The sequence below is a fragment of the Mesoplodon densirostris genome, chromosome 9, assembly GCF_025265405.1.
Source record: "Mesoplodon densirostris isolate mMesDen1 chromosome 9, mMesDen1 primary haplotype, whole genome shotgun sequence".
Lineage (NCBI taxonomy): Eukaryota > Metazoa > Chordata > Mammalia > Artiodactyla > Ziphiidae > Mesoplodon > Mesoplodon densirostris.
The window spans coordinates 9,232,182-9,259,956 of NC_082669.1; the positions used below are offsets into that span (position 1 = coordinate 9,232,182).

Here is a 27,775-nt window from a genome sequence, read left to right on the forward strand (position 1 = left end):
GGACTTGAGGACACGGGGAGGGGGAAGGGTAAGCTGGGACGAAGTGAGAGAGTGGCATGGACATATATCCACTACCAAACGTAAAACAGATAGCTAGTGGGAAGCAGCTGCACAGCACAGGGAGATCAGCTCGGTGCTGATCCACCTAGAGGGGTGGGATAGGGAGGGTGGGAGGGAGATGCAAGAGGGAGGGGATATGGGGATATATGTATACATACAGCCGATTCACTTTGTTATACAGCAGAAACTAATACAACACTGTATGTTGGAATGTCTTTTGTTACAACTGCTATGGACTGAATGTTTGTGTCCCCCTGAAATTCATGTTTGGAAACCCTAACTCCCAACGTGATGGTGTTTGGAGGTGGGGCCTTTGGGAGGTGATGAAGGTTAAATGAGGTCATGAGGGTGGGTCCCCCGTGATAAGATGAATGTTCTTATCAGAAGCAATCTGCAGGCTGGGTTGAGGGCCTTCACCAGGGACCTGAATCAGCTGGCACTTTGACCTTGGACTTTCAGCCTCCCTAACTACGAGAAATGACTTCCTATCGTTTCAGCCCCTAGTCTATGGTATTTTGTTTTGGCAGTCCCCAGCCAACTGAATAATAACAAACCCCTTGCCACTGTATCTGAGCCCCGGGGAGGGGAGGGGAACAGATCTGGAGATTGGGTTCAGTCCTGTGGCCAGTGGTTTATTGGATCCTGTCTAGATACTGAAAACTCAATTTAAACACTCCGAACGCCAGGCTTGAGGGAGCTTCCAGTTGGTGAAAATGTGGATGTACAGAGGGAAGCTCACACTGACCCCTGCGGACAGGAGCGCCTGCATCCAGGACCCTCCTGGACCTGGCCTACTTCTTGTGCTGCTCAGTTACAGTCTTTATGATAAAATGGTAGTCATAAGTATAACACTTTCCAGAGTTTTGTGAGCCATTCTAACAAACTGTCAAACCTGAAAGGGTTATGGGAAGCCTCCAGTCTGAAGCGTGGGTAACCTGGGGACCCCGCTTGCAGCTGGCGTCTAAAACAAGAGCAGTATCGTCAAGTCAAGACCATGTCCTTCCACCTGTGGGACCTGACATAATTCCAGGTAGTTAACTGTCAGAATCGAATCAATCTGTAGGCCACCTACACACCCAGTGCTGGAGGTTGTCAGAGAAGCACGTTAGGGGGAGGGTTCCAGAACTTTCTCTTCTTCCCAAACGGAAACTCTGTCCGCATTAAACACTCACTCCCCGTCTCCCTCCCCAGACCCAGCAACCGCCATCCTACTTTCTGTCTCTATGGACTTGACTCTCTAGGGACCTTATGTAAGTAGAATCCTACAGTAGTTGTCCTTTTACGACGGGCTTATTCCACACAGCATAGTGTTCTCAAGGTTCATCCGTGTTGTAGCACATGACAGAGTTTCCTCCCTCTTTAAGGCTGAATCATTCCCATTGTATGGATTGACACACTTTGTTTATCCAGTCATCTGTTGATGGACATTTGGGCCGTTTCCACCTTTTGCCTGCTGTGAACACAGGTGTACAAACATCTGTTCAAGTCCCTGATTTCAATTCTTTTGTGCAAATGCCCAGACATGGAATTGCTGGATCACGTGGTGATTCTATGTAGAATTCTTGGAGGAACTGCCGTATTGACTTTTTTCACCATATGGTTTAGGGGACTCACATAACCTCTGATCCTGGGGAAGCTGGAAAGCCCTTGGGCCCTAGACAAGTAGCCAAACAATGAACATCTTCACTGACATCTGCACATCCCTGACTCCTAGACCAGAGCCGGGCCCGGGGGGGCTGGTGGGAGGGGGGCTGCTCCACTCCATGGCCTCAGGGGATCCGCAGAGGAGAGTAAAGCAAGGCCAGCAGCAACCACAGCAACGGAGGGAGAACCTTGGAAGGCAGTCCAGCCACCATCTCAGGACCGATCGCGATAGAGGTCTCCTCGAGGCAGCGAGCATCCCAGGACCCCCTCGTTGTGCGAGCCTGATGGGAGGAGCACCACCGTGGTCGCGGGAGAGAAAGCGACACCCACGGAGCCAGGTGACCCTCACCTGCGGATCCTGGACACCCTCATGACCCAGGGAGAAGGTGTCGTTATCCTCATGTCACAGGTGAGCAGCTGCCCCCGATCACAACAGAGCCAGGCCCACACGTGTGCATAGGTGCTTCGTGACCCGAGAGGGTGGGTAAGACGCCACCAGCACCTGTGGCCTCAGCATGGTCCTTCCTGTCTGGGGCTGAAACGAACTACACAGGCCTCTTCTAAACGTGCCCTCTCCGCAGGATCGGTTCATTTCCGCAGCGCACATTTCACTGATATCTACTCTAGGACAGTCATACGTTACCTTTAAAAACTTTTCTTTTTAAACCATCCTCTCTGGAGGAGACCCCAAGACGAGCAGGCGCGCCCCACCCTCGGCGGGGCTCCCCGGCTGGCCCCGAGGGTGGGATTGGTGCCGGCCGAAGCTCTCCTTCCCCCTGGAGGTCAAGGCAACTGAGTGCCATTCCTTTCCTACTTAGTGAATGTCTGTGTGCGCACCCACGTGTGCACGGGGCCTGCGCGTGTGTGGGTACGTGTGTTGTGTGTGCGCGTTTGCACGGGGGCGTGTTCTGTGCGGGCCCGTGTCTGTTGTGTGTGCACGTGCGCACGCGTATGTGCAAAGCACGCCACACCAGTGCAGCCGCACCGTCTCTCAGACCTGAACCAGCTCTCCAGCCGCCCCAGTTCCGGCCCCAGTTCTCTCCGGCCCAGGATGGAGGGAGAGGCGGGACCCGGGTGCTGGCGGGCGGTGAGGGCGGCGGAAGCGCCGTCAGCTCCGGAGCCCCCCCGGAGACCACACTAGTCCGCAACTTAGGCTGTCGTGGTGGAAATGCGTGTGATCATTACTTTCATCCCGTCACAAGAGTCCGACCGGTGTTCCCCGCGGGTGGGCACCATTCAGCCCTCGTGGGGCCGTCACGTGGCCTCACAAGCCCCACCCCGGGTGAAGCAGGGCGGGGTCTCTCCCGACGGATGGGCAGGGCCCCTCCCCGCCAGCAGAGGGCGGCGCAGGCCCACCCGGGCGCCTCCGCGGGGCCTCAGCATCTGTAGGAAGAGCCTTGCCCAGACTCATCTGCCGCGGCCTCGCGCCAGAGGAGGGGGTCGGTGTGCAGGTTCCGGGGTATCTCCCAGCAGTGGACGCGGGGCTGTGGCCGTGGCCGGGGAGATGCCGCAACGACAGCGGCCGAAGGAGAACCGGCCCTTCTCGTGCTGTAACAGCCCCTTGGGCTGCCAACCGTCCAGCTTCTGCCTCCCCCGAACCCCCTACCCCTCAGCTTCACCACGAGGGACCCCGCGGCCACACCTGCGTGGGAGGGGCGCACACAGAACCAGCCCGCAGTTCCCCCACGGCCCCTCACCCTGGCCTGGGGCCTAGTGACTACAAGCACCGGGGGCCCAACCGGACACGTGGGCTGTAGGGGCCACCGGTCAGCCGGGCAGCCGCGCGTCCAGAGGCACCGGCAATGTCTCGCTGAAGTCGGGGGCACTCGGACTTTGGGGGCAGATGGGAGCCTGGTGACAGGAACCTGGGCATAGCTCCTGCAGCTTGTGCCAGGGCTGGAGGCCGCCCAGAGCCAGTGGACACACACATTCCAGGACCTGCCAGCCTTCCGGGGTTCTCCAGGCGGCTCCCTCCTGGGCAGCCTCAATTTTGGGGTGCAGCAGACACCTCTCCAGGGTGCCGAGGGAGAAACCGCAGGCATTCCCTCTCCACACTGCAGCCTCCAGCACAGAAGCTGGGCCAGGAGGGGGTCCTAGCATCTGGACCGGTGCCCAGCTCAGTGGGTCTCGAATGACCTGATTACCCACCCTCATTTTGGAGTGAACCTAAGAATCTCAGGGAAGAGGGTTTTTGAAGAGTGTGTGGACCATACTCGTACGTCAACACCAGGGTCCCCGGACGGTTCCCCGCACCCCGAAAAGTCACAGAGCTACCTGCCAAGTAGCACAAATGTGCAATCAGTAAATAGCACGCCTCGGGCACTTAAAAGAGTCGAAAACCAAACATTGTCACACGGGTGTAGACGTGCCGAGAAGACAACTGGGGCAACTGTCCTTGGGCTGGGGGGACCCGGGGACAGCCCAAAAGCAGCTGCCAGACCCACCTGAGACGGGGGGGACACACTGGATTCTCCCTCTGCCTGCCCTCCAGTCTCCCATCTGGGGGGTCCTGACTCCCCAGGAAGAAGCCAAGGGACACGGGGGCACAGATGCAGGGGAGGTGTCAGGCCAGGGCAGACGTGACTTCTCTCTTAGTGAGTGAAATCTGACAACTATCAGAATTTACAAGTCTGAAAAACCTCCCTAAAAATATTTCAAATACTCAGAGGAACATTCTTAAAGAAAACCCAGATCAGGCTAATGTGGTGGAAATTCTCTCATGAAGCTTTAAAAAAACAAAAACTCCTGTGTAGTTAATGCAGGATTCTTTGCCTTTTAAACACAATCAGTTCCCTAGACTCTTCTACAAAGGATGCAGAAAGTCATACAGAAAGAGATTGTGGCAATGATTTTATTTGCTGCAAACACCAACACTCATGTCTGGAGACTTGGGGACCTCAGGCTGCCGCAAGGCACTTCTTGATGAAGTGGCCCACCAGCCGCTGGGGCCGCTGCTGGTACTCGACCAGCACCTCATGGGGGGTGCTGATCTGGTCACCTTCCAGGCGGTTGAGGAGTGTGACGCACACCACGGCCGCTGCAAAGAGCAAATGCCAGGTCAGTGCAAAGAGCGGGATTCTAGCTTAGCTCACAGAGACCAGCGTCCAGGCCTCAAGGGAAGGGGCTGACAGTGGCTTCTGACAGATGGAGAACACGAGAAAGCCAAGAGGGCCACACTATCCTGTCCTGTCCTTATCCTTTCCTGCCTTTGTTCCCAGAGATTCCCAAGCAAACCCCAGGACCAGCTCGGGGGCCCTGCACTGCCTTGAAAGGCAAGGTGATGGGACAGCTGTGAGGCAGGTATTCTGGAAGGCAGAGCTGGACCTCCAAGGGTGAGGCCAGGAACTGCAGTGGATTAGCCCCAATTCAGAAATCCAAAGAGGTTTGAAGGCCAGACTCATTGTAGAGGCCGGCAGCGAAGCCTGCCCAGAGCCGAAGGGGGGACTTTCTCATCTTTCTGGTCTCTGAGTGGCACGTGAATCCCTGCAGAGACACTGAGGACCCTGCCTTGGACCACGTGACAATCCAAGGAGGTCTGAGCGCAGGGGTCCAGAAACACGCCTTGGGGGCAGGGCGGGTGCAAGGCCAAGGCTGGCGATGGGCGGGGCCCGGGAGGACGGGGTTGGGGGTGCGGGGGGGGGGGAGTTGGGGGAGCTGCCGCCTAGGGACCCCACCTCGGAGGCCGCAGGCATTGCACATGGCGGCGAAGACGGACGACTCCATCTCGATGTTGCGGATGCCGGCCTCGTAGGCCGCCCGCAGGTACTCCTGCTTGTCCTTCTCCGCGTAGGAGCATAGCGCCCCGTCCAGGCGGCCTTGCCCTGGGAACGTGGAGAGCCGACGCTGGCCCGGGAGCGCCCACCTCGCATTCCACCGCCACCCCCACCCCCGGTCATGCAGTAAACGCCTACTGCATGCCCGCCCCGCCCCCCAGACAGAGATGCTGTCCAGCCCGACGGGCCCCGCCTGCCCTCGACCCACCGGCCCGCGAGGGAACCGGTGCTGAGACGCACGCCCGCAGCGGTGCGGACCCCCGGGCGGGAGACCAGCGCACCCCTCACCTTCGTAGAAGTCCAGGGTGCACATGGTGTTGCCCACGACCGTGGGGAACTCGCCCAGGTCCGCGGAGCACCGCGCCAGCTCCTGCGCCAGCTGCTCATCCAGGTGCGTGTTCCGGACCACCCGCTTCCCAAGGACAATTTGCTCGAACTCCTGCTTGAAGCAGGCGTCCAACGCCTGCCGGGTGATGACCACGGAGCCGGGCTCCACACCTGCAGGAAAAAGCGGGTGTCCCGGCTGCAAGGGGCGGTCAGGGAAGGCAGGGCCCCGTCCACGCACTATAACACTGAAGGGTCAGTCATGCCCTAAAAAGAAATAGGTAAGGATCTCTTTTCAGCACCAGATTTTTTTTTTTCCAATGCGTAGACGCTGCAGAAAGTACAGAAAAGTGCAAAGACGACAGTGAACTTGACGGGTGGCCCCTCCCCGCAGAGCAGCGTCTGTCAGTCGCTGCTGGAACTGTCCGAGGCTCCCTTTACCAGTATGTGTTCAGCTGGTCCCTGTTTTGTACCTTTGTATTATTTCAGGTTTTGAGTAAGGAGCACTGGGGCACCCCAAACCCGGCTCCTGCGGTCACCAGCTCATGACGCCCTGGCTTCCCTCCAGGACTGACCCACCGGAGGTCCTGCTTCCTGTGCCTCTCTGGGCGTTTCCAGGATTGTACAGACGTCACTCTGCTCCTTGCTCTTTGGTCGTGTAATAACTTTGCGTGGGGTTTGACCAGGAGCCTTTCCTACTACTACACTACTGCTTACTTTAACGTGATATTGGTTTTCCTAAACATTTAGGGAGGAGGAAGGAGCCAGGAGATCTGTCCCAGAGCCCCACGTCTGCCGCTCTCATGAAACAAAAAACATGGCCAGGGGCTTCCCTGGTGGCACAGTGGTTAAGAAACCGCCTGCCAATGCAGGGGACACAGGTTCAAGTCCTGGTCCGGGAAGATCCCACATGCCGCGGAGCAACGAAGCCTGTGCCCCACAACTACTGCGCCTGCGCTCTAGAGCTCACAAGCCACAGCTACTGAGCCCGTGTGCCTAGAGCCGGTGCTCCACAACAGGAGAAGCCACCACAATGAGAAGCCTGTGCTCCACAAGGAAGAGTAGTCCCCACTCGCCGTAACAAGAGAAAGCCTGCATGCAGCAATGAAGACCCAACATAGCCCAAAATAAATAAATTTTAAAAAATAAAGTATAAATTGTGTCTCTACTTTAGTTTAAAAAACAAAAAACGTGGCCAATTGCCAGGCTCGGGCTCTGCTTGCCCCCTGCATGTTCATCTGGACTTCCTCTCCCTTGCCGCTTTGTCCCTATTCTGGTCAACGTGGACTCTCCTCAGGTGTCTCCCCACACCGAGTGCGGACCTGGAAGAAAGCTCAGATGGAGGCTTTCATGAATTCATGGGGCCTAGGATTTTCAAGCCACTTCAGCCCTCAAACTGGAGGGTGCAGCCCCCCTCCCAGTGTCAGCTGTTCTTCCTCACACAGGCCCTGCCCTTTCCCGGGATACCTGTTGGCCATTTCAGAATTCTCACATCTGGCAGAAACCCTGGAGTCACCCAGTGCTCCCTCCCAGAGTGGCGGCCCATGCCAGCCACCCACTGTTCCTCTTTTGGGGTTTGTGGGGACACCATGTCACACTTTGCTGTCAGGGGTTTGGGGTCTGGCTCTATAGTTGATCTCTCCATTTTTATGGGGCGATTCTGGGTGACTCAAAATCCACCCCACTCCCTCCAGAATTCTCTCTCTGATTATTATTTTAAAATTCCTCCAAAGCAAGAACTCAGGAAGGATTTGCTGGAGCTCCTTGCCGACGCTGGTGCAATGTGAACAGCCGCGAGTCCGCTGGGTCGATGGTATCACAGACTAAGTGTGCACAGCCTGGGAGCTCGCGGTCATTGGGGTGTTTTCCCGAGAACAACACCTTTCAACTTTGAATTACGATCTGCAAACACGGATGCTATCCATCAATCTGTCTATATAGTGAAAAGAAAAATGAGATAACGCATTGAGAAGATTTAGGACCTACAGCAATCCTCTTTCATAGCGAGAAAACCTAAATTTTCGAAACAAATGCACAGAGGCCAGGCTGATGACAGCAAACCTCCTTCCAGCAGCTCCCAGCTCCTTGGCGGGAGCGAGAATTACTAGAACCCAGTTTTCAGCAGAAAAACCGGCCCAGAGTTGGGACATCAGAGTAAAGCAAGTTTGCCTCAAAGACTTTGGCTGAAAACTCAACGTGATGTTTAGCGTTTTACTTTCTCATTGCATCCTCTTCTTTGTTGTCTTTGCGATGTTAAAAAAATTATGTTGCGAACAGGGGGTGCTTTCAGGCAACTTAAGGACACATCTGAAGTTTGTATGTGCATCTCTCTCTTCCCCCTTTGATTTTCCCGTAGGTTTTCTCATAAGGTGCTTCACATCCTTGCAGGAATGAAGAGGAGTGAGCAAAGTGAAGGAGAAAGGCAGAGAAAAGAGGGATTAGCAAGAATAAAAAGAGAAGCAAGCAAACAAGAAGGCACACGTTGTATAACTCCAAAAGGACGGGTTTTCGGGTGCCTGTGACCTGGTGCCTTTCTGTGCCTATTTCTGGGGGGTGGGTTGGGAGAAGTAGCTGGACCAGAAAAACAAATAGCAACACGCCTGCTGCTGCTGAGCTCTCCTTGGGCACGGCCCAGGAGGGAGCTCTGGGTCCCCACGCTGCCCAGCCGGCTCCCTGTGGCGCTGTGCACACTAACCTATCCCGCCAGAGGTGCCGATGCGGATGAGGGTGACGCCGGAGCACCGGGCGTGGTACAGCATCTTGATGAGCTCGTGCAGCATGATGGCGATGGAGGGGACGCCCATCCCGTGCTAGAACCGGGGAGAAATGCCAGCGTCACGCTCTGGTAGCACCTCTGTGGGTTCTGCGGTGCATTGCTAACTGGTGGTAAAGCAGGTGAACTTCCTAACGTACATTTAAAAACTATGAACACTTGGGGCAGTGTAAAGGTTTGCACGACGCTGTCGAATGGACGACCCCTTTGATCCACACCACCCGTGGAACAGATGGCAGCTGAGGACCAGAGGGCTGCTGTTGCTAGGTAACAGACAGCCCCTGGCGTGGGAAGCCCCGCACGCGTTTTCCCGTTTCTCCACACGCTCCGCCGCAGCCAAACTCGGTAACTGGCTGGTGGCTCCACCTCCGCGGTTCCGCCTGGGCCGTTTCCTCGGCCTCCGCATCCCCGAAACCGCCCTTCTTCAGAGGCCCTCCCGGTGCCACGTCTGCCGGGAGCTGCCCCTGCGGCAAAGCGCTCTTTGGAGAACGTGTTAGTCCTGCAGTCTTGCTCGTGGGAAGTGCTTCCGTGGATTATCTGGACCTGAATACGTCTTGGATCTTGGGTGTGTTGCGGGTGGTTGGTGCCACCAGACGTCTCAGCTGCCCAGAGGGGTGGGCGCCTGTCCCAGCCTCAGGGGCAGCCTTACTGTAAGGCAGCACTTCCTCTAAAAATGTTCTCTGCAAAGGGAACCAAAACTGGAAAACGAGAACCCCAGAGGTTTCTGTGTTCACCCATCGCTGAACCGCAATGTGTGTGAAGTAACACAGGCGGCCGGTGAGGGGGCCACTTGGTGCCCGGCTCTCCTCATGGCCCTGGTCCAGGCAGAGCAGCGTCCTCCCGGGTCTCCAACCTGGGTGCTCACCGTGTGCGCACAGCTGGGTGGGTGCGTGCGTGTGTTTGTACGTGTGTATCTGTCTCTCCTGGAGACGGGCTCCACGACCTCTGCAGCCCAGCCCCAGCCTCCCCTCGACTCCTGTTTCCTCTGTCAGGCCGCGTGCAGGGCGGGGATGGGGCCTGCAGGGCCAAGGGCTGAGCCCACCACGAGGGCAGGTACTCACGCTGACCGACAGCACCGGGCCCACTTTATACATGACGTAGCGGTCGGTGCCCTCACAGATGTCAGGATACTCTGCACCTGGGTGGTCAAGGCCCAGCTCCACGGCCATGTACTTGATGAAGGCTTTCATCCGGGAAGGGCTTCCCCCAACACACACAAACTGCAGACAGAGAACAGAGCCCCCATCAGCACAGGCACTGCACCCCGTCTGTACAGCGGGGGTCCTCAAAGTGCCCCCCCGCCAGCGGCGGCAGCATCTCCTGGAACTTGCTAGAAATGCAGGTCCCTGCCCTGGCCCCCCCGCATCCGGGGAGCCAATAATGTGTGCGCTAAGGAGCCCCCTGGTTATTCTGGAGCTCCCTCGAGTTTAAGAAGCACTGGTTCATGGACTCACAGCTGGGAGCAAGAGGCCCCAGCAGTGCAAAGCAATCAGCTCCACGCAAGGCAGGACAACCACACCCTTGCCCTCTCCGGGCAGGAAAGCCCAGGCTCCACGCCTGCCCGGGCTCCGTGCATCGTGTGCACAGCAGCCCACGGCACTGGAGAGAGCCGGCGTTTGGAATGAGATGCTGCGGGCCCCTCAAGGTGCAGCCAGGACCCCACAGCCCATCTGTGACATGGGCTCCTAACCGCTGTTTCCCCGGCCGGCAGAGGCCCAAATGGCCAACCTGTGGAAAGGGCCGGAGGCCCGTGGGGGCTCGGGGAGCCGCAGCTGCGCGGGGAGCAGGTGGCTCTAGAAGTAGATCCTTCATCTGCAAAGTGCCATACGTGAAAGCGTCAAAAGAAAAACAGGCAAATAAGCCAGTCTTAAGGACTTGGTGATCAAATAGTTATTAGTCCCTTAACATAAAAAGGGAAATTTCTATAGCCTAGAAAAACTTACAGGTTAAACTTAAGGAAAAAATGAAAACTGAATGAATTAAGAACACATGAAAAGGAGGGGAAGGGATAAATTGACAGATTGTGATTGACGTCTACACACGACTGTCTATAAACCAGACACCTACTAAGGACCTACTGTAGAGCACAGGGAGCTCTATTCCATACTCCATAATGACCTATATGGGAAAAGCGTCTAAAAAAAGAGTGGATACATGTATATATAAACTCATTCGCTTTGCTGTACACCTGAAATTAATGCAACATTGTAGATCGACTAGACTCCACTAAAAATTTAAAAACAAAAAGACAACAGCACATGGAAAGTCATCCCTCGCTTTGAAACGAGCAGCACAGAAGATCTGGGGGGCTGACAGGACGTAACCTGGTCATGACTTTACGATCGCGTGAGGCAGCCCGGGATCTAGGGTCACTGGCTTGTTTCAGTTTTGAATTCGAAACGTTAGCCCACTTTTCCACACGGGGATTAGACACTTTAAAAGTCCTCTGCGAGGATAAGTCAGGACCAAACTAGCTAAGCAGATGGATGTGCATCTTAAATGACAGACAGCAGACACATGCGGCTGCTCCTCCTGGGTATCCCTCCCCCCCGCCCCCCAGAAAAGGATTAGTGTCTGCTCCTTTCTAGTCTCTCCGTGAAGCATTAGGAAATTTATTTTACATTGTTTCAATTATAGGAACAAATACGGCAGTCTCTGTGATCGTTTTCTTGCACTCAATAGTTCATATTCTTGAAAGGTAACAATTTGCAAAAATCCGATCAACATATAACTTCAAGAGCCCGTCCTCTGTCACCTCTGCCCTGTGTGGCGCAATCGACCTGTGTCACCTGAAAGGGGGGTAATCTTGGGGCAAATGCCCAGAATCAAAACCCCTGCTTTTACCTTCACGTCTCCAAACATAGTCGGGAAGTCGTGCGTGCTGGTGCTAAGGCTGAAATGGTAGAGGACATCTTCTTCCATTGCAGCCACGTGGGGATTGCAAAGCTGTACAAAGTCGCTGTCCCAAAACAGGAAAGGAGGCAGTTTAGAGAACCAGCGTCCAGGGCCTGCGCATCCGGAGCCTGTGCTCCGCAACGGGAGAGGCCACAGCAGTGAGAGGCCCGCGTACCGCCACAAAAAAAAAAAAAAAAAAAAAAAAAAAAAAAATTCTCTCTGCAAGTACTATACTCAGGGCAGCTCCAAAACTTGAAAATGGACCTCAGAAACCATGGGGAAGGAAAGGGGGGGACAGGTGTACGTGTGTAATTAGGTGACCCACACGTGCGAGTATCCAGAGCAGTTCCTGAGGGACCTCCCAGAAGAGAACCAAGGAGCCCTAAGCTGGGTTCCCAGAGGGCAGCATACGGCCCTGGACATCATCAAGGCGAGAGGCCACCAGAACCAGGAGAGGTCACCGCCCAGGATGGGGTTTCCCAGGGAACCCCAGCAGAGGTGGGTGGGGAGGAAACTGGGAAAAGTAGTGGATTTCAAGTCCATGTAGGAATTGAGATTAAGACATAAAATTCTTGCTTTTCCAGTGATGAAAAAAATTCGTATTTTAGGGCAAGATGAGAACATTTTAAATATAAAATTTTTCTCTGCCTGTTTCCGCCTCCCCCCCCACCCCACTTTACTGTAGATTGTGCATCTGCATTAACCAGACCTCCTTGGGAGATGACCTTCCTTCTTCATCTTGTGAGGGGCCATGACGACCCATGACCCACTACTCATTTTGTACCTGTAGATCTGGATTGTGTGCACTGTCAGCAACACATCATTTGACATACAACCCTTTGTCTCAAAAAGTTGGAACTGAGGGCCATAGTTAAAGAATTTCTTAAAGCCAGGGAGGATCCTCAAATTTTTCTGTGAACGGATTACCAAGATGGGAGGCCACTGGTCTGTGGTCTGACTAAACTGACCAGAGCTGATACTCAGAGCTTGACAGGAATTTTTTTTTTTGGGGGGGGGGGTCTCCCCTAAGCTAAGTGAGGGAAAGTCAACATTCCAACATAAATGAATGGGCATGTCAGTCCTTTGATACACTGAGAAGGCCACCCAATTCTTTGAGGAATTAAAACCACAGCTGCCCTTGTTTTACAAATCTAGTATTTACAGGACCTGAGGTGTGCCTTCAGAAACGTCTCAAAGCTTACCAATCCTTTCACCACTCCAAAATCCTCCCCTATTTATCTTCAGAGGCTTGAGGAAGAAAAAAAAAAAAAAAAAAAAAAATCCTGGCCTTAAGGGGAAAAAGTCCTCCTAGGAGGAACTTGCCTTTTTCCTTCTATGCCTTTGAGATGCAAATATTCTACCTGATCACCTCCAGAACGATTATCTCTTCAAAATCTTTTTAAAATGCAGATTTCAGGAAAGCAACTCTTATCCAAAGAAAAAAACAAAAGGAGGATAGGTAATTTGGAACTTGACTTGTCAAGGACACACGAATCTTAACTGTCTTCTTCATAAATATTAGTAAAAAGGGTTTGGGCCTCTAGACAGGCAACCCTGTTGCATCTGCCAGAAACCCAATCTGAATCCAACTTCTTTTGTAACTGAAGGGATTTCTATTATTGTTCCTGACTCAGGGCTGAAATTGCGGAACTTTGGGATCTATGGGGTCTCTGTCTGTGTGTCTGTATGTGTCTAACTGTATTGTTGATGTGTAGTATTGCCAAAATTAATTTGTATAGGAGCTCTATTTAATTGACTTAAAGGAAGTTAGCTGCTACTTATATACATACCTAGAAATATAAAAGAAACTATCTCGAATGAATTTCAGAATCGTGTGAGCTAGGATTAATTTTAATTTCATTAAAATTAATTTTAATGAAAGCAAATGGTTTAATTAATACAGACATGCCTTTACAGTCACCAACATTAAGTATAATACTCTTACTGTACCCAGGTTCACTAGAAATTACATAAGATCTTATTATTCCTGTTACAAAATTTGTCAGCAAGAAAAATGACTTGGTATGCTAAACTTTTAAGTGAATTAAATGGAAATGATGAGAGTTTTGGTGTAAACTCTAAAGGAATAATTATGTTTTAGGAATGTCTGCTTAAAAATAGTCTCTCCAGATTTAGATAACTTGAATCTTTAGAGTTTTGTTAGATTAAGTTAAATGATGGGAATTCATTGACTATCCAGAATTTATTTCCAAATAAGATACTGAAACATTAATTACTGAACATAGGCTTCCTTTTACAGAGAAACTAAAGATATTTAGGACTATTAATAAAAATATATTTGGTGCCACACTAAGACATTTTCTGTTGGAAAAAAAAACGATGTGTTTTCTAGAAATGGTAAATAGTATGTATGAGTTTGCTAATGTGTGGGATGCTAATGTTTGGGATGCTAATGTAAAAGACGGTTCATAATTGCCTATTTGTTGGTTTCTGCTGGATACCAGGTTTTAAGGTTAAGAATTATAATATATATGTAACTAAAGCCACTAAAATAATAAGGGAAACATTTCAGTATGCAAGGAAAGTAGGAGGCATGTTTTCAGCCAAAGAAGGTATGAGGAATGGAAATCATTTTGTTCAAGGGAAAGAAATTAATTCTGTCCTAGAGCTGTTTTTTTTCTGCATAATCAATAAAGTAAGGGACAAAAGACAGAACATTATAGAAGGTGTGTGGAAAAGGGAACACTGAGAAAAGAGTTCTGTGTGTGGTGAGGCTGGGATGGCATTGAATTGAATTAAATACATTTGTTATTAAGAGTAGCTGATGCAAGACTGGAGTTTGGTTTTCTCGCTCTGTTAAGAGAATGAAGTTTTCTTGGAACATTGAGTTGCTTTTGGTAATGGATTGTGTAAGTTTCTTTGCCTTTTAAGTGAGCCTTTTAAGTGAGCTGTGTTTGCTTGTGAAATATTTTATTGTCACTTTAGTTAAGTGAATTAAGTATTGTTCCACAGTGACCTATATCCTATTTGACCAAGTGTTTTAAAACTTTTTTTGATATTTTGACAAACTCCCAAATATCAAATTCTCCCTGAAGTTCTTTTGACCTCTAGCAAACTTTGGGGTTCTTCAGAGAGGACCCCTGAAGCATCTCAGAGAGAGGAATATTAAACTAATTAAGCTTATTTGGTATGTTAAATTACATGGGAAGCATTGTCAAATGAGTGGTGATAAACCTTCTTAGGTTACATTGCATGGGTAAATATTATTAATATACATATTCTAGAAATTATATGGAGCGCCTAAGAATCTGATATGTCCTGGTAAATGTTTATAGTCATAATTCTAGTTCTTGTCTTAAAATGTTGTATAACACAGCAATAACCAAGTTTCTTTGACAATTGCATTGTAATCAGATCTTTAACCTTGTTTTTTTAAGTTTTTTGTCATTTATAGACTGCTTCATCTTCAAAAAGATTCATAGAAAGGACTTTTTGGGAATTTTCTGGTGGTCCAATGGTTAGGACTAGCTGCTTTCACTGCAGGGATCTGGGATCAATCCCTGGTTGGTGGTTTTGTGTTTTGTGTTTTGTTTTGTTGTCATTTTGCCACGCTGTACAGCTTGTAGGATCTTAGTTCCCCAATCAGGGATTGAACCCGTGCCCCCTTCAGTGAAAGCCCCCTGCAGTGAAAGCGCAGAGTCCTAACCACTGGACCACCAGGGAATTAATTCCCTGGTTGGTGGTTTCTTAATCTGTTTTCCTGGTGTAAGGAAACTCTTCTCCTCAAGCTAATTATGACTTAGAGCAATTTGGGTAAATTACTCCCTTGTAAGTGGAATTGAGACATTTATCTTTTCTTTCTACCTGATCTCTCCAGAAATTGGCAACTCTTAGGTTCCCAGCAGCTTTATCAGGTAATAAAATTAATTACCTGATAATTGTTAACTGAGGTCTGTATTTACTGCCTCAGACTCACTTCTCAGATGACTCCTTGTTGCTATGTTACATTACTGTAGAGTTTGTTTCTGAAACTTATCTCAGTCATCTATCTTCGGATGAAGATCACACGTGCCATGACCTGCAACCAGGGGATTATGCATATGGGAAAAGATATCAGATAAAGGACTCTTTACAGCCACCTTGGAAGGGACCATATCAGGCCTTCTTAGACTTCCACTAAGACCAACACTATCAGCACCATTCAAGCTAACATTACCACCAATATCACTAAGTGAGACCATCCTACCTGGCCAATTTAATGACACCTGTTCTGAACTTGGCCATAAATACTCCTTTTCACTAGATGTTAAATATTGGGTAGCTCTTAACAGGACTCAGTAGACCTACGGAAAAGTTTATGGCCTCAGATTTCCCTGGGTTGGTTAGGAAGATGCATAGTTGCTTTCCCTTGGGCTTAAGTTCACCTGCAGGTATCCTTGAAAACAACCCCTGCCAATCTGCCTTTAATATGAGGACTCTGGGTTTCTATCAGTTTTCCAGTGGTATGACCATTTGGCCGAGATATTTGTTAACTCGTCTTATGACATATGAAGAATCAAATTTCTGTTCTGAATGATCATCTTCCAAATTTAGTAAACATACTAGGAAAATGGTTTGGTTTAGGAGGATCTTCGCTTAAACCCTTACTAATGACATTAATTTGCTGCCAATTTTGATCACATCTATTGCTCACTATAAATTAATGAACATGCAAAAGGTACATGCAAGGTTAAATTGGCATAAATTCTACTGGACAACTTGGAACTGACAGTCCTTGCCAGACATCTTACTAATACAACCCCTTAAAAGGAAAGAAAGGAGTGGGCTATTAGGTCTGGACATCAAGGGACACGATGGACCCAGGGCAGGTAAGCAACCACCCTGGCATCAAAGGAACAAATATTTGATCACCTAAGGCTTTCTATCAAAAGATTAATTATCAGAAGGGAGAAATTGATGAAAAAGTTCATATTTTAAAATTTAAAATGAGAAAAATTTAAACATAACATTTCCTTTGTCCATTTGGATCTCCTCCCTTCCCTTTAGTGTGGGTTGTGCCTCTGTACTAGCCAGACCTCCTTAGGAAACAGCATTCCTTTTTAATCTCATCACGACTCCTTAAGAGATAACCTTCCTTCTTAATCTTGTGAGGGGCCATGATGACCATGCCCACTACTCTGTACACGTCGATCTGGATTGTGTAAACTGTCAGTAACACATAATTTGGTATTATTACCCTTTGTCTCAAAAACATACATAACCGTGCTTTGACCTCTTATGGGTGAAGCAATGCTCAGAGCTTTCTGAAAAACTGTCTCCTGGGTTCTAATCCTCAGATTGGCTCAAATAAAATTTTCCTTTTCTTTCTTAGGTCAACTACTGAGTAATTTTTTTCATCAACACCAGCAATGCACAAATATACATAAAAGAGTGGCCATGTGAATCACATAGTGGAATAATGAAAAACTGCAAAGAAATAAGGAAAGTATTGAAAGGTCAGAACCAAGAGAGAGCTGGGAAAGAAGCAGGGACTGTGACTCAGAAGAGTGTCCAGATGTAAAGAAACCCCACTGGACACAGGTCTGGGCACCCCGAGCAAGTGCCCAGACGTCCTTGGGAAACAAACATCCCAAGGCTACGAGCAGCGGCCCTGGCACCAGGGGCCAGGGGTCTTCAGCCAGCTCAGCTGTATGCCCACTGAGTGGTCAGTCCTCCGGGCTTCAGGCTCTGACATGAGAACCAAGGTGTCCACGCGTGTCAGCTCTTAGAAAACTGTGTGGCTCAAAGTCATCACAGTGATCCTGAGCCCAGCCGCATGCAGGTCAGAGCCTTACTTGTGATTTCCAGGTTTCTTTGTTTCAGCCCCTGGGGAGGCCATCCCTCCGCTGAGGCAGGACCCTAGGAGAAAACAGCACAGAGTCTGTTAGAAGTAATAGTCAACATTTTAGGAGCTTATTTGAGCGCATTTCGATTGGAGTCAAGGGCGCAGGGGAGCGGCAGATGGAGAGAAGGTGGAAGCAAAGCAAGGACGTGACTGACGGCTGCAGCGTGAGGCCCAGGAGGCCTGTGTGATTGGTTGTTTGTAGCATTTGGACTTTGTAGCCTGGAGGCATTTACAGCTTAGATTTCAGTTTGCTGACACAGGCTGCCTCGGCATTAGAGACACCTCAGGCCAATGGGTTCCTCGTTTAATTACTTGAACACCAGTGGATCCAATAGGAACCAAGGTCACTCGGACGTCAGCAAGGCCACACTAACCTGTGGAAGGTCAGTGCCATCAAGAGGAACCCGACACATTCACATCACATACACGCACATACATAAGACCTGAAGGGCTGCTAATTCAGAGCGGAGCTGGCAGAAATGTGCCCAAAGCGAGCCTGGGTTGGCATCTCCTACTCTGGTAGGAAACCCTTCTTCACTTCCTGGTCCCTCAGCCAAGACTGCCTTGACCCAACAGACCACACCTGGGTGCCTCACGCTTCTAGAATTTTAACTCTCCTCCAGCAGGCCTCAAGGACAGCTCAGGGGGCAGAGAGGGGCCCGGCAAAGGCACCAGCTCTTGAGGGCCTGCCATGAAGGGAAGGGAAAGACCTGAGGCAGGTAGGGATCAACCCCTGCCCTGGTCCCGCTCCAGAACCAGAGGAAGGGAAAACCATGGGACACAACCGCAGTTCTTACTGGGGCTCAGCCACCAGTGCACTGACCCGATACCAGTGCCTGCAGAGCTGCGCCCGAGCACCTGCTGGGTGAACTCAGTGAGCGGTCTACAGCGGAGCTATGGCTCCCCCATCCCCAGGGCAGGGTCTCCACCTGCCACCTCACCAGCCACTTACCAGAAAACCAGCCTCACGAAGCTAAAACCCAAAGCCCTCTTTTTGGAGAAAAGGATTGGTGGCCGCTCTTACACTTAGATCCTGACCATTTCTGGCAAATTCTGAAAACCAAAGAACGCTGTCATAGTTGGGTCTGGAGCACCGAGTTTCCTGGAGTGCTGCCTTGTCTCTCTTCACCTAGCCTTCACCCTCCCTTAGCATTTAGAGGACACTTCTGAGGAAATGTCAGCCTGTGAGTGAAGTGCAAATTGATTGGCCCCAAGGAGGGGGGTTATGGGAGCTTCCTCTCTATAGCCAGTGGGTCAGAAGCACAGATGATAACCTGGACTTGTGATGGGGGGCGGTGGGGGCGCAGGCGGGCAGTCTTATGGGACTGAGCCCTCAGCCTTTGGGGTCTGACACTGTCCCCAGGTAGACAGTGTCAGAATTGAGTTGGATTGTAGGACCTCCTGGTGTAGGAGCTGGTGTGGAGAATTGCTTGGCGGTGTGGGGAAAACAAAGTAGAATTCTACTTGATGATCAGAATCTTAAGTCATAGTTTGCCTTTACAGCAGCCATCAGACAGACTGATGCAGACAGCCCAGCTTCTGAAGAAGTCTGGCTTCCAGGAAATGCAACCCTCGGCGCCTCCATCCTGCAGTCAGCAGCCGCTGTCCCTCTGGGATCCACCTCACTGTCTGCAGTAAGTGCAGACGTGCCTTCCGGGGAAGCCAGCCCACAGCCCTCATTAGCGGCTCTCCCCTGTCCACTGAGAGATGAAGCAGGGCTTGGGGTCACCTCCGCCTGCAATCCGTCCCCTCCTGGCTGCTGGCTCTTCCTCTGGGGGTAGGGGATGGGGAGCTCAGAAAGAGGAAGAGTTAGAGGCGCCTTCCCACAGGGCAGCAGCTGAATCAGAGGTGCACAGTGCACCCCAGAAGGTCCCCAACCCTTATTTTCCAGGAAAGGAAGCTCAGCCGCAGAGAAGACATCCTGTCTGGCCTTGCAGAGAAAGTGTTGCTCTCTAGACCGGGTGGCTTCTCCTGCCCCTGAACCAGAGAACCCGTTTCCCCTGCCTCGGCCTTGCCCTCTGCTGCCCCAGACCTGGGCTCCTTCCTGAGTCGGCCCGGGGTCTGCTTGCCCTTGTCCTCCCAGTGCCGGGGGAGTGCTCCCCGCCAGGCTGCGACCCCGCCCTCCCCCCTACCCCCAAAGCAACTCCTCCTTAGGCCTGGGCCTGATCCTGCGGGCAGCAAGGCTTTACTGAACCAACTCTGTGCAGAGAAAACCGCAGACTTTTGCAATGTTCTAACTGGAAATTTCCCCACTAAATATCTTACGACACTTATAGGTGGAGTGAGCACACAGGCGGGTTCACCTGGGAGTCACGGTAAAAATCACCAGAGCCACATTTTGCTCCCAGAAGGACCTGGGTGCGGAGGATCAACGATATGGCCACCACCACCCACCACCCACCCCCGCCCACTGAAACAGGTCAAAGGTGGGGAGGAGGTGGACCTCTCAATTTACTTCCCCTGAGACCAGTGAGAGCAGAAGGGGGAGCCCAAGGGACACTCTCCTCTCACTGGCAGGCTGGTCGCTCACCCAGACTCCCCCTTATTCCATTCCAGAGGCCACTAGCGAGGGGAGCGGGTCCCACTGTTGTGAAAGGAGACCCTGGTGATGATTAAGAAGGGAGCGCTAACCATGCAGGGGCACAGGGCGATGGTGGAGTCTCAGAAGAAATTTTCAAGTTAAAAGAAAAAGTGCATAAACTTGCAGGCAAACACATGGCACCAGTCATTCCTGTAAACGGGGAATGTTACCTCCATCAGCCACCGCAGCAGCCCCCTTGGTGTACCCCGAGGGGACTCAGGATGGAAAAAAGCAGGACACTGGCCCCAGGTAGTGAAGATGCACATCAAAGGACTGATTTCCATGAGCTCAGACTCTTGCATCTTACCATACACAGAAAAGCCCTGAAATCATTGAGATGCCTGCTTTTCCGATTAATAGTTATCTTTTAATTACATGTTTGTTTGTTTTTCAGCAAAACCCCCTCTACATCCTGGCTCCCCCCTTACCTCTTCAGAGCAGTCCCTCAGAGCTTTCTGAGAGGCTGTGGGCTGGGCTAGACCTCAGTAAGGCCACAGCATAGAACATACTTCCCAAATTTTAGGTTGTGCATTTTTTTTCAGTCAACAAGCTGCATTATTTTTTCTAACCATCAAAGGAATCAGGAAACAGGCCCAGGAAATGCTGCAGTCCCTTTACCAACGAGGCCAAAGTTTGGTCCACTGGGGTTTAACATGGAGAGGAAGAGTCCCCCAGGGTCCACTGCAGTCTGTTCAACCCCGGGTCACAACTTAAGGCCTGGACAAACGCTCGTGGGGGGATGCCCCACCGTCTGCTCTGCACGCAGAGGCCCAGGGCGGGCACTGTCCAGCACTGCCCTTGTGCAGTGCAACTAGGCACGGTCCTTCATAGGTGAGCTCATTCAGAGAATGTAGGGAATGTTTCCGACAACCGCTTTTTCAATTGTTTTCCTGAATTAATGTTACCATGCACCTGGACCTGCTTCCTCCAACAGATAGTATGTATGTGCATTTCCTAAGGACACACACTTGACATCATACAGCAGACTTCCAGCCTGGACATCATCCCAGGTCGAAACGTGTGGAGCATCCACTTCAGTTTCCTCCGTGGCCGAGAAAATCCAGCTTGCCAAACCCCGTCATTGAATTAGCACCACAGCGCTGTCCAACCAGGAAAGACTCAGTGTGGTTGGTGTGTCTGCCCCGCCTCAGCCCCTATGGCTGTGGATGGAGCTGCAACATCAGGGGGTATTCGGGCACTTGCCTGGTACTTGTAGTTCACCTTTTTAGTAACTTAATGCCTCTCTAATTAAGTATCATCTGTAAGATAGCAGGAAGTGCTAAGCATTGCACACGTTAGTCATCCAATGTGTAAAATCACCAACAGGTAGCTGTCCTGGCTCCTCAAGGTGTACTTATTCAGGTTAGAACCCGCACCCGCTGTGGTGTGTGTGATCTGAAGGGAGATGAGAAAGACCCAGGGCTCCGAGAAGCTGGAGTCCACTGCAGCAAACATGAGTGACCATGAGCTGCAATGCAGGTCGGCTGACGGAGAGCCAGGGAAAGGTGCGAACAGCGCCCGGAGGTCTATCTAGTTCAGCGTGAGGAATGTTTCTTAGTGGTTCCTGACTAGGAATAGCCAGGAAAAGATGCGGCATAGAGAGGACAGGACTAACGGTATTTACAACAAGGAGACGTGAAACCCCATGAGATGTGTGGAGGGCGCAGAACAAACAGCTCAGCCAGCTCAGCATGGGGAGATAGGATCGGGGCGCTGGTTAGGGGCCAGGTGCCCAGACAGCCGCGTGTCACCACCGACAACCGTCCTGGGGGTGACCGGGGGACTCGGAAAACCTGGAAGCAGGGAATGACGGTCAGAGGTTTGTATATTGGATCCACACGAAGGGCTTCAGAATAAGCCACTGTCACATAACAACTATTCTGAGCTAAAGACTTTGAGTTCCCGAAAGCCCGTACCTGCCTGAACCTAGAGACTTCCAAACATGTCACGACCCCTCCTAGGAAAAAACTCTTTTCTCTGAAAAAAACCCAAACAGATATTGTCCTATCATATATCTCATCTCTTTTCGTAAGGGACCATTTGTCTCTCCGAAGTCCTCTGTGTTTCCCTAAGTGCCCTTTCTTTGCGGTACGCGGGCCTCTCACTGTTGTGGTCTCTCCCGCTGCGGAGCACAGGCTCCAGACGCACAGGCTCAGCGGCCATGGCTCACGGGCCCAGCCGCTCCACAGCATGTGGGATCTTCCTGGACCGGGGCACGAACCCACATCCCCTGCATCGGCAGGCGGACTCTCAACCACTGCACCACCAGGGAAGCCCTCCCCACCCCCTTTTAAGATGGTATATAAGCCCCAAATTCCAACTACCTCCTGAAACCACATTTTCTCTGAACTCTCCCATACACACGTAAATAAAAATCTGTCTTTTCTCTTGCTAATCTGTCTTTTGTCTTTTTAATCTGCAGTCCCCCAAGAACTGAATCTAAGAGGATAGAAGCTTTTCCTCCCTGCCGTTGGATTTGAGAGGCACACAGCGTGAGCAGAGATGCAATCAGAACAGGAAATTGTGGCACCTTCTGCATCCAGGAGGCGAATCCAAAGGGCTGGAAGGTGGTATCAGGGTGAGGCTGCCAGGGATGCCTGTGTCAAGTGGGAGGATAGGGAAAGAAGGCCACAGTGTGATGTTCCAAGCAAGGGGTGAGGTTGGACCTTTCATCAGAGGCACTGGGCTCCTGCACAAGGTGCCTGCAGCCATCACCTGAGGCAGAAATGCCGGGGGATACCGGGCCGATAGGAACTAGGCGCCTGAGGCCGAGTCCAGTACTAGAGAAGCATGGACTTTCCACTCTGTCTTTCAGGGGGCAGCAGGGTCCCAGGTGAGCCCTGGTCCAGACACAGGGCTTCCAGGAGAGCTGACGGCTTTCCCACAGCCCAGCCGACCAGTGGCGGGAGACCCCGCTCCCGAGCTGTCTCAGCAAGCATTCCTTCTAACAAACACTGTCCCAAGGGCCGCGGGTGTCCTCAAGTTGTCTCCTCTCACCTTCCAGGACCCCGTGTTCTCTAAACAGGAGGGTTTCACTAGATTCTGGCCGGGAGGTGCCACCTCCCAGAGAACTCTGATCCTGGCTCTGGGGTCTCCGGTTCCTCGACTGTTAGGGGACCCGATGGGCCCACTGCCTGGGGCGCTGAGCCAATAAACACACCAGGTGCTTCTGATTAAAGCAGGAGCCTTTACTGCTGGTAACAAGTAAGGAGACAGGGAGCTACCATCCAAGCACTGTCTCCCCAGCAGCAGGATGGGGACGCTTTAAGCCAAGGGCACATGCGTACTCATGAAAGGGCACACGTGACCTTCCGTGTAGACTGGAGTTCTGGACGCCCTTGCCCAGTGGACAACATGCTCCAACACACAGTGCATGTGCAAACATGGCGGCAATCCCACCCTTGGGGCAGAGATTTTAGCGTTAAGAAGAGGCAAAGGTCACTCTAGGTTGACAAAATCCAGGCACCTGATTGAGTAAGTCACGTGGGTCCCAGAGGTCAGCAAGTCAGCATCACCATCCCTGGTGGTTGGGCGCTTAAAGGGGTTTGGATCCTGCAAAACAGCTCAAGAATGTGCTTCAGGCCGATCTTTACCTTTGAAACAGAACTGGGAGTCTTTATGACTGATTTCTTGTCTTTGCTATGGTGACTTCTCTTGCCTGAGAACAGCTGGTTGTTCCTGAACTATTTGTTCTTTTTTAAATCATTAATTACTGAGAACTACTCTCTGTTTCCACCTGAGCCATAGGAGGCCATCGCTCACCTTCCGCCCAGCCACCACTGAAGGGAGCATAGTGCGAACGAAATTCGCACTCTAGCTCTCAATGTGGGCCTGTCGGCGCACGTTACAATTTCCCTGTTGCCTGTTCTACTTCCATGAGATACGACATTATCTGGTTTGACCCCACCCCTTCCTTACTTAAGACTGTCTCAGCAACACTACCTGTGTAAAGTGAAAACGCCCTCCAGTTGGTTTCGGTTTTCTTGTTTTGTTTTTGTTGTTGTTCTGTTTTATTTTAGTTTTAACCCACTAAACCAAATTCAGATAGGTGGGTTACTTTGGCATATAGCTAAGTGTGTAAACGTTTATAACTTTTTTTTGGGGGGGGGGTACGCGGGCCTCTCACCATTGTAGCCACTCCTGCCGCGGAGCACAGGCTCCGGACGCGCAGGCTCAGCGGCCACAGCCCACGGGCCCAGCTGCTCCGCAGCATGTGGGATCCTCCCGGACCGGGGCACGAACCCGTGTCCCCTGCATCGGCAGGCGGACTCTCAACCACTGCGCCACCAGGGAAGCCCATAACATTTTTTTTTTATGAATGTATTTCAAAAGTGAATCTGTGTGCGTGTATATGGGAGAAAGGGAGAGAGAGAAGGGGGCAGGGAGGAAGGGAAAGAAATGTTCAGGGTTTACCTTTAAGAAGTGGGAAAAGCTGGAAGTTTCACTTTCTGTTATACGTTAGTTTTGGTTCTTTTTTTTTTTTAACAGTGAGTTTGTATTAATGTTATGATTGACGAAAAAGTCCACTTGGACAAAAGCCAATGTAAAGAAAAACTACTTTGTCTGTTTCAACTGAAGTGCTACTTCAGTGCCCACCAGGGCTGAAAGTCCTAGAAAAGAATATAATTCATGCCTGCTAAACCTGGGTGAATTAAGGAGTCTACTAGAGAGATAACTAGAATGTCAGTTTGGCCTCTGAAAAGGGAAAAAAAGTCATGGAAGACTGGCTGAGAAGTGGGAGAGCGGAGCCCAGTGCTGAGAGCCTGGCAGAGTGAAAGCAGACAGGATGGGAGGGGTTGGCAGGGTGGGAAACTTAGGTGGAGGCAATCTTTCTATTCAGGGAAATCGAAAGTCTTTTAAAAGCCAAGGTCACAGCCAACGAGTAGAACCAAAGGTCTCTTTGACCCGGAAAACAGAATAAGTGGGGAAAGATGGGCCAAAGTGAGGCCACGCTAGTCAGGGCAAGGTGGCGGAGAGGCGGACGGAAGGACGCAAAGCAGCCCAGGGGAGTGCGGAGCGCAGGGTCGCCACGCCTGGAGCCGGCCTCGCAGGCCTTCCAGGAGATGGCCCGTTCTAACCTGGATTTCAGACGGGGTTTCTCTGCAATTCACCATCGGCGGGGAGCCGCCCAGGGCAGGGCTGACCTCTGGCGAGGAGGGCCAAAGACCGCCAGTCCTGGGGGGGGGGGCGGTGGGGCAGGGAGGCTGCGGGCCGGTGACCTTGAGTCCCCGGGTCACGCCCCGACCCCGGAGCCGTCGAGGCTGCCCCAGGTGCCAGTCTTAAGAACAGCCTGCTGCGTACAAGAGCTGCAGATGGACCCGCTCCCCGGTGCAAATCGTATTTGTGTCAGATACTCTGTGATTGAAGTTTGTCTTTTGACCTGCCGGACACCTCGACGCCAGTATTTTACGCTGTGACACTTTGTTGTCTGTTGGCTCAAGGCGCTCACCTGAGTCTATTTGAACTCTGCAAGTACGGTAACACTCATTCTCCAAAACGTAATTTCCCCTGTCCCCCCACAAGAAGGGGACGTTCCAAGTGCTCCCGATTCCCTTCCCGCTCCATTTGGACTGAGGAAGACCTGCCCAGCTCCGCCACGCGCGAATCGCCTCCGCCAGCTGGACCCAGCATCCAGACGGCGCCCTCCGCGCAGTCTTCCCCGCGCGCCCTCCGCGTACAGCCTCCCCGCGCGCCCTCCGCGCACAGCCTCCCCGCGCGCCCTCCGCGCACAGCCTCCCCGCGCGCCTTCCCGGCACATCCTCCCCGCGCGCCCTCCGCGCACAGCCTCCCCGCACATCCTCCCCGCGCGCCCTCCGCGCACAGCCTCCACGCACATCCTCCCCGCGCGCCCTCCGCGCACAGCCTCCCCGCACATCCTCCCCGCGCGCCCTCCGCGCACAGCCTCCCCGCGCTCCCTCCCCGCGCGCCCTCCCATCACATCCTCCCCGCGCCCCCTCCGCGCACAGCCTCCCCGCACATCCTCCCCGCGCGCCCTCCGCGCAGCCTCCCCGCGCCCCCTCCCCGCGCGCCCTCCCGGCACATCCTCCCCGCGCCCCCTCCGCGCACAGCCTCCCCGCACATCCTCCCCGCGCGCCCTCCGCACACAGCCTCCCCGCGCCCCCTCCGCGCACATCCTCCCCGCGCGCCCTCCCCGCACATCCTCCCCGCGCCCCCTCCACGCACAGCCTCCCCGCAGATGGCCCCGCGTCCGCGAGCCCGAGTCGTCTCACCGGCAGGTCGGTGATCCCCGAAAGCAGGACGCCGGCCGCAGACACTTCGCGCGCAGGGATCGCCACGGGTTGCGTCCGACGCGTGCCAAGGGCTACCGGCGAGTGAGTGGAGTAGGGCTGCCCGGGGGTCCCCGCCCTCCCGTCAGCCCCTCCTCCCTTCCCGGGGCCCCTCCCCTCCCGGCGCCCCCGCCCCACCCACGCCTGGTTTCTTGTTCCGCAGCGGGCAGCGGCGGGTGACCAGCAGGTTACTCTTGAAACCGGTTGCCCCGCCCATGACACCTCCCTGCGGCTTCCTCCCCGCCTGACAGCAGAGACCTGGGGGACAGAGGTGACTACCCGAGGTCACCGCTCATGCCAGAGCCCGGGTGTCCGCGGGGCCCACCCCGAGCGCGAGCCGGGGGGCCGGGGGAGAGTGGCAGAGAGGGTGAGGATGGGGAGCCCTGGGCCCCGGGGTAGGAGCGGGGCCGGGCAGACCAGCGCGGTCCGCTGGGTTTCTGTTTGGGACCGTCCTGGTCCTGGGAGCACCCGGCACCCAGGAGGGCCCGGGAGGAAATGACTCATTCATTACCGCCAGCTGAGGCGGCGGAACTGCCTCCGGGTCTCCTGCCAGCGCCGCCTGTCCCGTCACGTACCCGGGCGGTGGGGGGGGGGTGCGGGGAGGAGGTGCGGGGAACCCTGTTCTCTGGGGCGGCGGATGGCACTGGCCTCCTACCCCTGGGGGATGAAGGCCTCCTTTTCCTTCCTTTCCAACAGGCTGCACACGAGCCAGAAAACCAAATACCAAAGACTTACCTATTTGTTAAGTTACACCTGGTAAATGTGACACCTGGAAACAAGTTGTGTCCAGTCTTCTCTAAACCACACAGGTGAACCCAGCCCAGCCCCGGCCAGCTCCAGCTCGGCTCCCTCAGCTAGCAAAGCCAAGGACACCCCGCCGTCACCGCCCCAGGCCAGCCCAACCCACCAGAGAACTCCAAAGGCTTCTGCAGAACTGGTTGCCCTGCACCAAGTGGTGACACCCATTCAGTCGGGCTCACCCAAACCCCAGAGTGATTCCAAGGTCGGATTCTCCCAAAGCTGAGAGTATTTCAGAGATACTCAGGGAGGCTTCCTGCTGCTTCCCACCGGCCAAGTCCCTCTGCAGCCCAGGGCGGCCCTACTTCCTGGATGCCTCTCAGAGCCACGGTGGAAACCCTGAAGAAACCCATAGGGAGGTCATGAACCAACATCACGGGGCAGAGCCAGCATTTGATCCTTAATGAGACAGTATGGAGGAGAAAAGCACCCCTCCTGGCACACGTGGTGGGGGGGAGGGGGGGTAAGGTACCTCCGTGTCACACAGGGTATTCTCAGGCCTCTCACCCAAACATTCAGGAGTGCCCCCAGGCACCTGATGGATGCCGCCTGCTGACAGGCTGGCGCCCACTGGGCCTTCACCTGCAGGAGTGCTGCGGGCAGATGCACAGGAAAGGGCAGCTCCCCCACCCCCCAGTGTCCCCTCTGGGGACAGGGGCACATGAGGACCCAGCGTTATCCACATGGCTCTGCCTGCAGGCCGTTTTCCACGAGCTTTCTGCCCCATTGCTTTCACTCTAAACCATTAACTGGTGCTGTCTGTAGTGAATTTTCCCTCAAGTGAAATTACCCTGG

General features: G+C 52.8%; 1 protein-coding gene across 2 annotated transcripts; it reads right to left on the bottom strand.

Moving 5' to 3' along the window:
• Window positions 1-4,537: 4,537 nt before the first annotated feature.
• Window positions 4,538-26,247, bottom strand: UPP1 (uridine phosphorylase 1). Of its 2 annotated transcripts, XM_060108346.1 has the most exons (8): window positions 26,126-26,245; window positions 17,265-17,328; window positions 11,419-11,533; window positions 9,636-9,794; window positions 8,497-8,611; window positions 5,766-5,975; window positions 5,379-5,525; window positions 4,538-4,741 (listed from the first exon to the last, which is right to left on the bottom strand). In XM_060108346.1, the coding sequence occupies exons 2-8, from the start codon at window positions 17,306-17,308 to the stop codon at window positions 4,602-4,604; spliced, it is 930 nt and encodes a 309-aa protein (XP_059964329.1). In that variant the 5' UTR covers window positions 17,309-17,328; window positions 26,126-26,245; the 3' UTR covers window positions 4,538-4,601. The 2 variants fall into 2 exon arrangements, with proteins under 2 accessions (XP_059964329.1, XP_059964330.1); XM_060108347.1 differs by lacking the exon at window positions 8,497-8,611 and having other exon boundaries at window positions 26,126-26,247.
• Between the last annotated feature and the right edge of the window lie 1,528 nt (window positions 26,248-27,775).

Coding starts and splice junctions, on each gene's coding strand:
- UPP1 (XM_060108346.1), bottom strand. CDS start 17,308: ATGGCCTCCCCAGGGGCTGAAACAAAGAAACCTGGAAATCACAA. Junction 5,526..5,765: donor CACCCTGGACTTCTACGAAG/GTGAGGGGTGCG, acceptor CCACGTTCCCAG/GGCAAGGCCGCCTGGACGGG. Junction 4,742..5,378: donor CAATGCCTGCGGCCTCCGAG/GTGGGGTCCCTA, acceptor TGCTCTTTGCAG/CGGCCGTGGTGTGCGTCACA.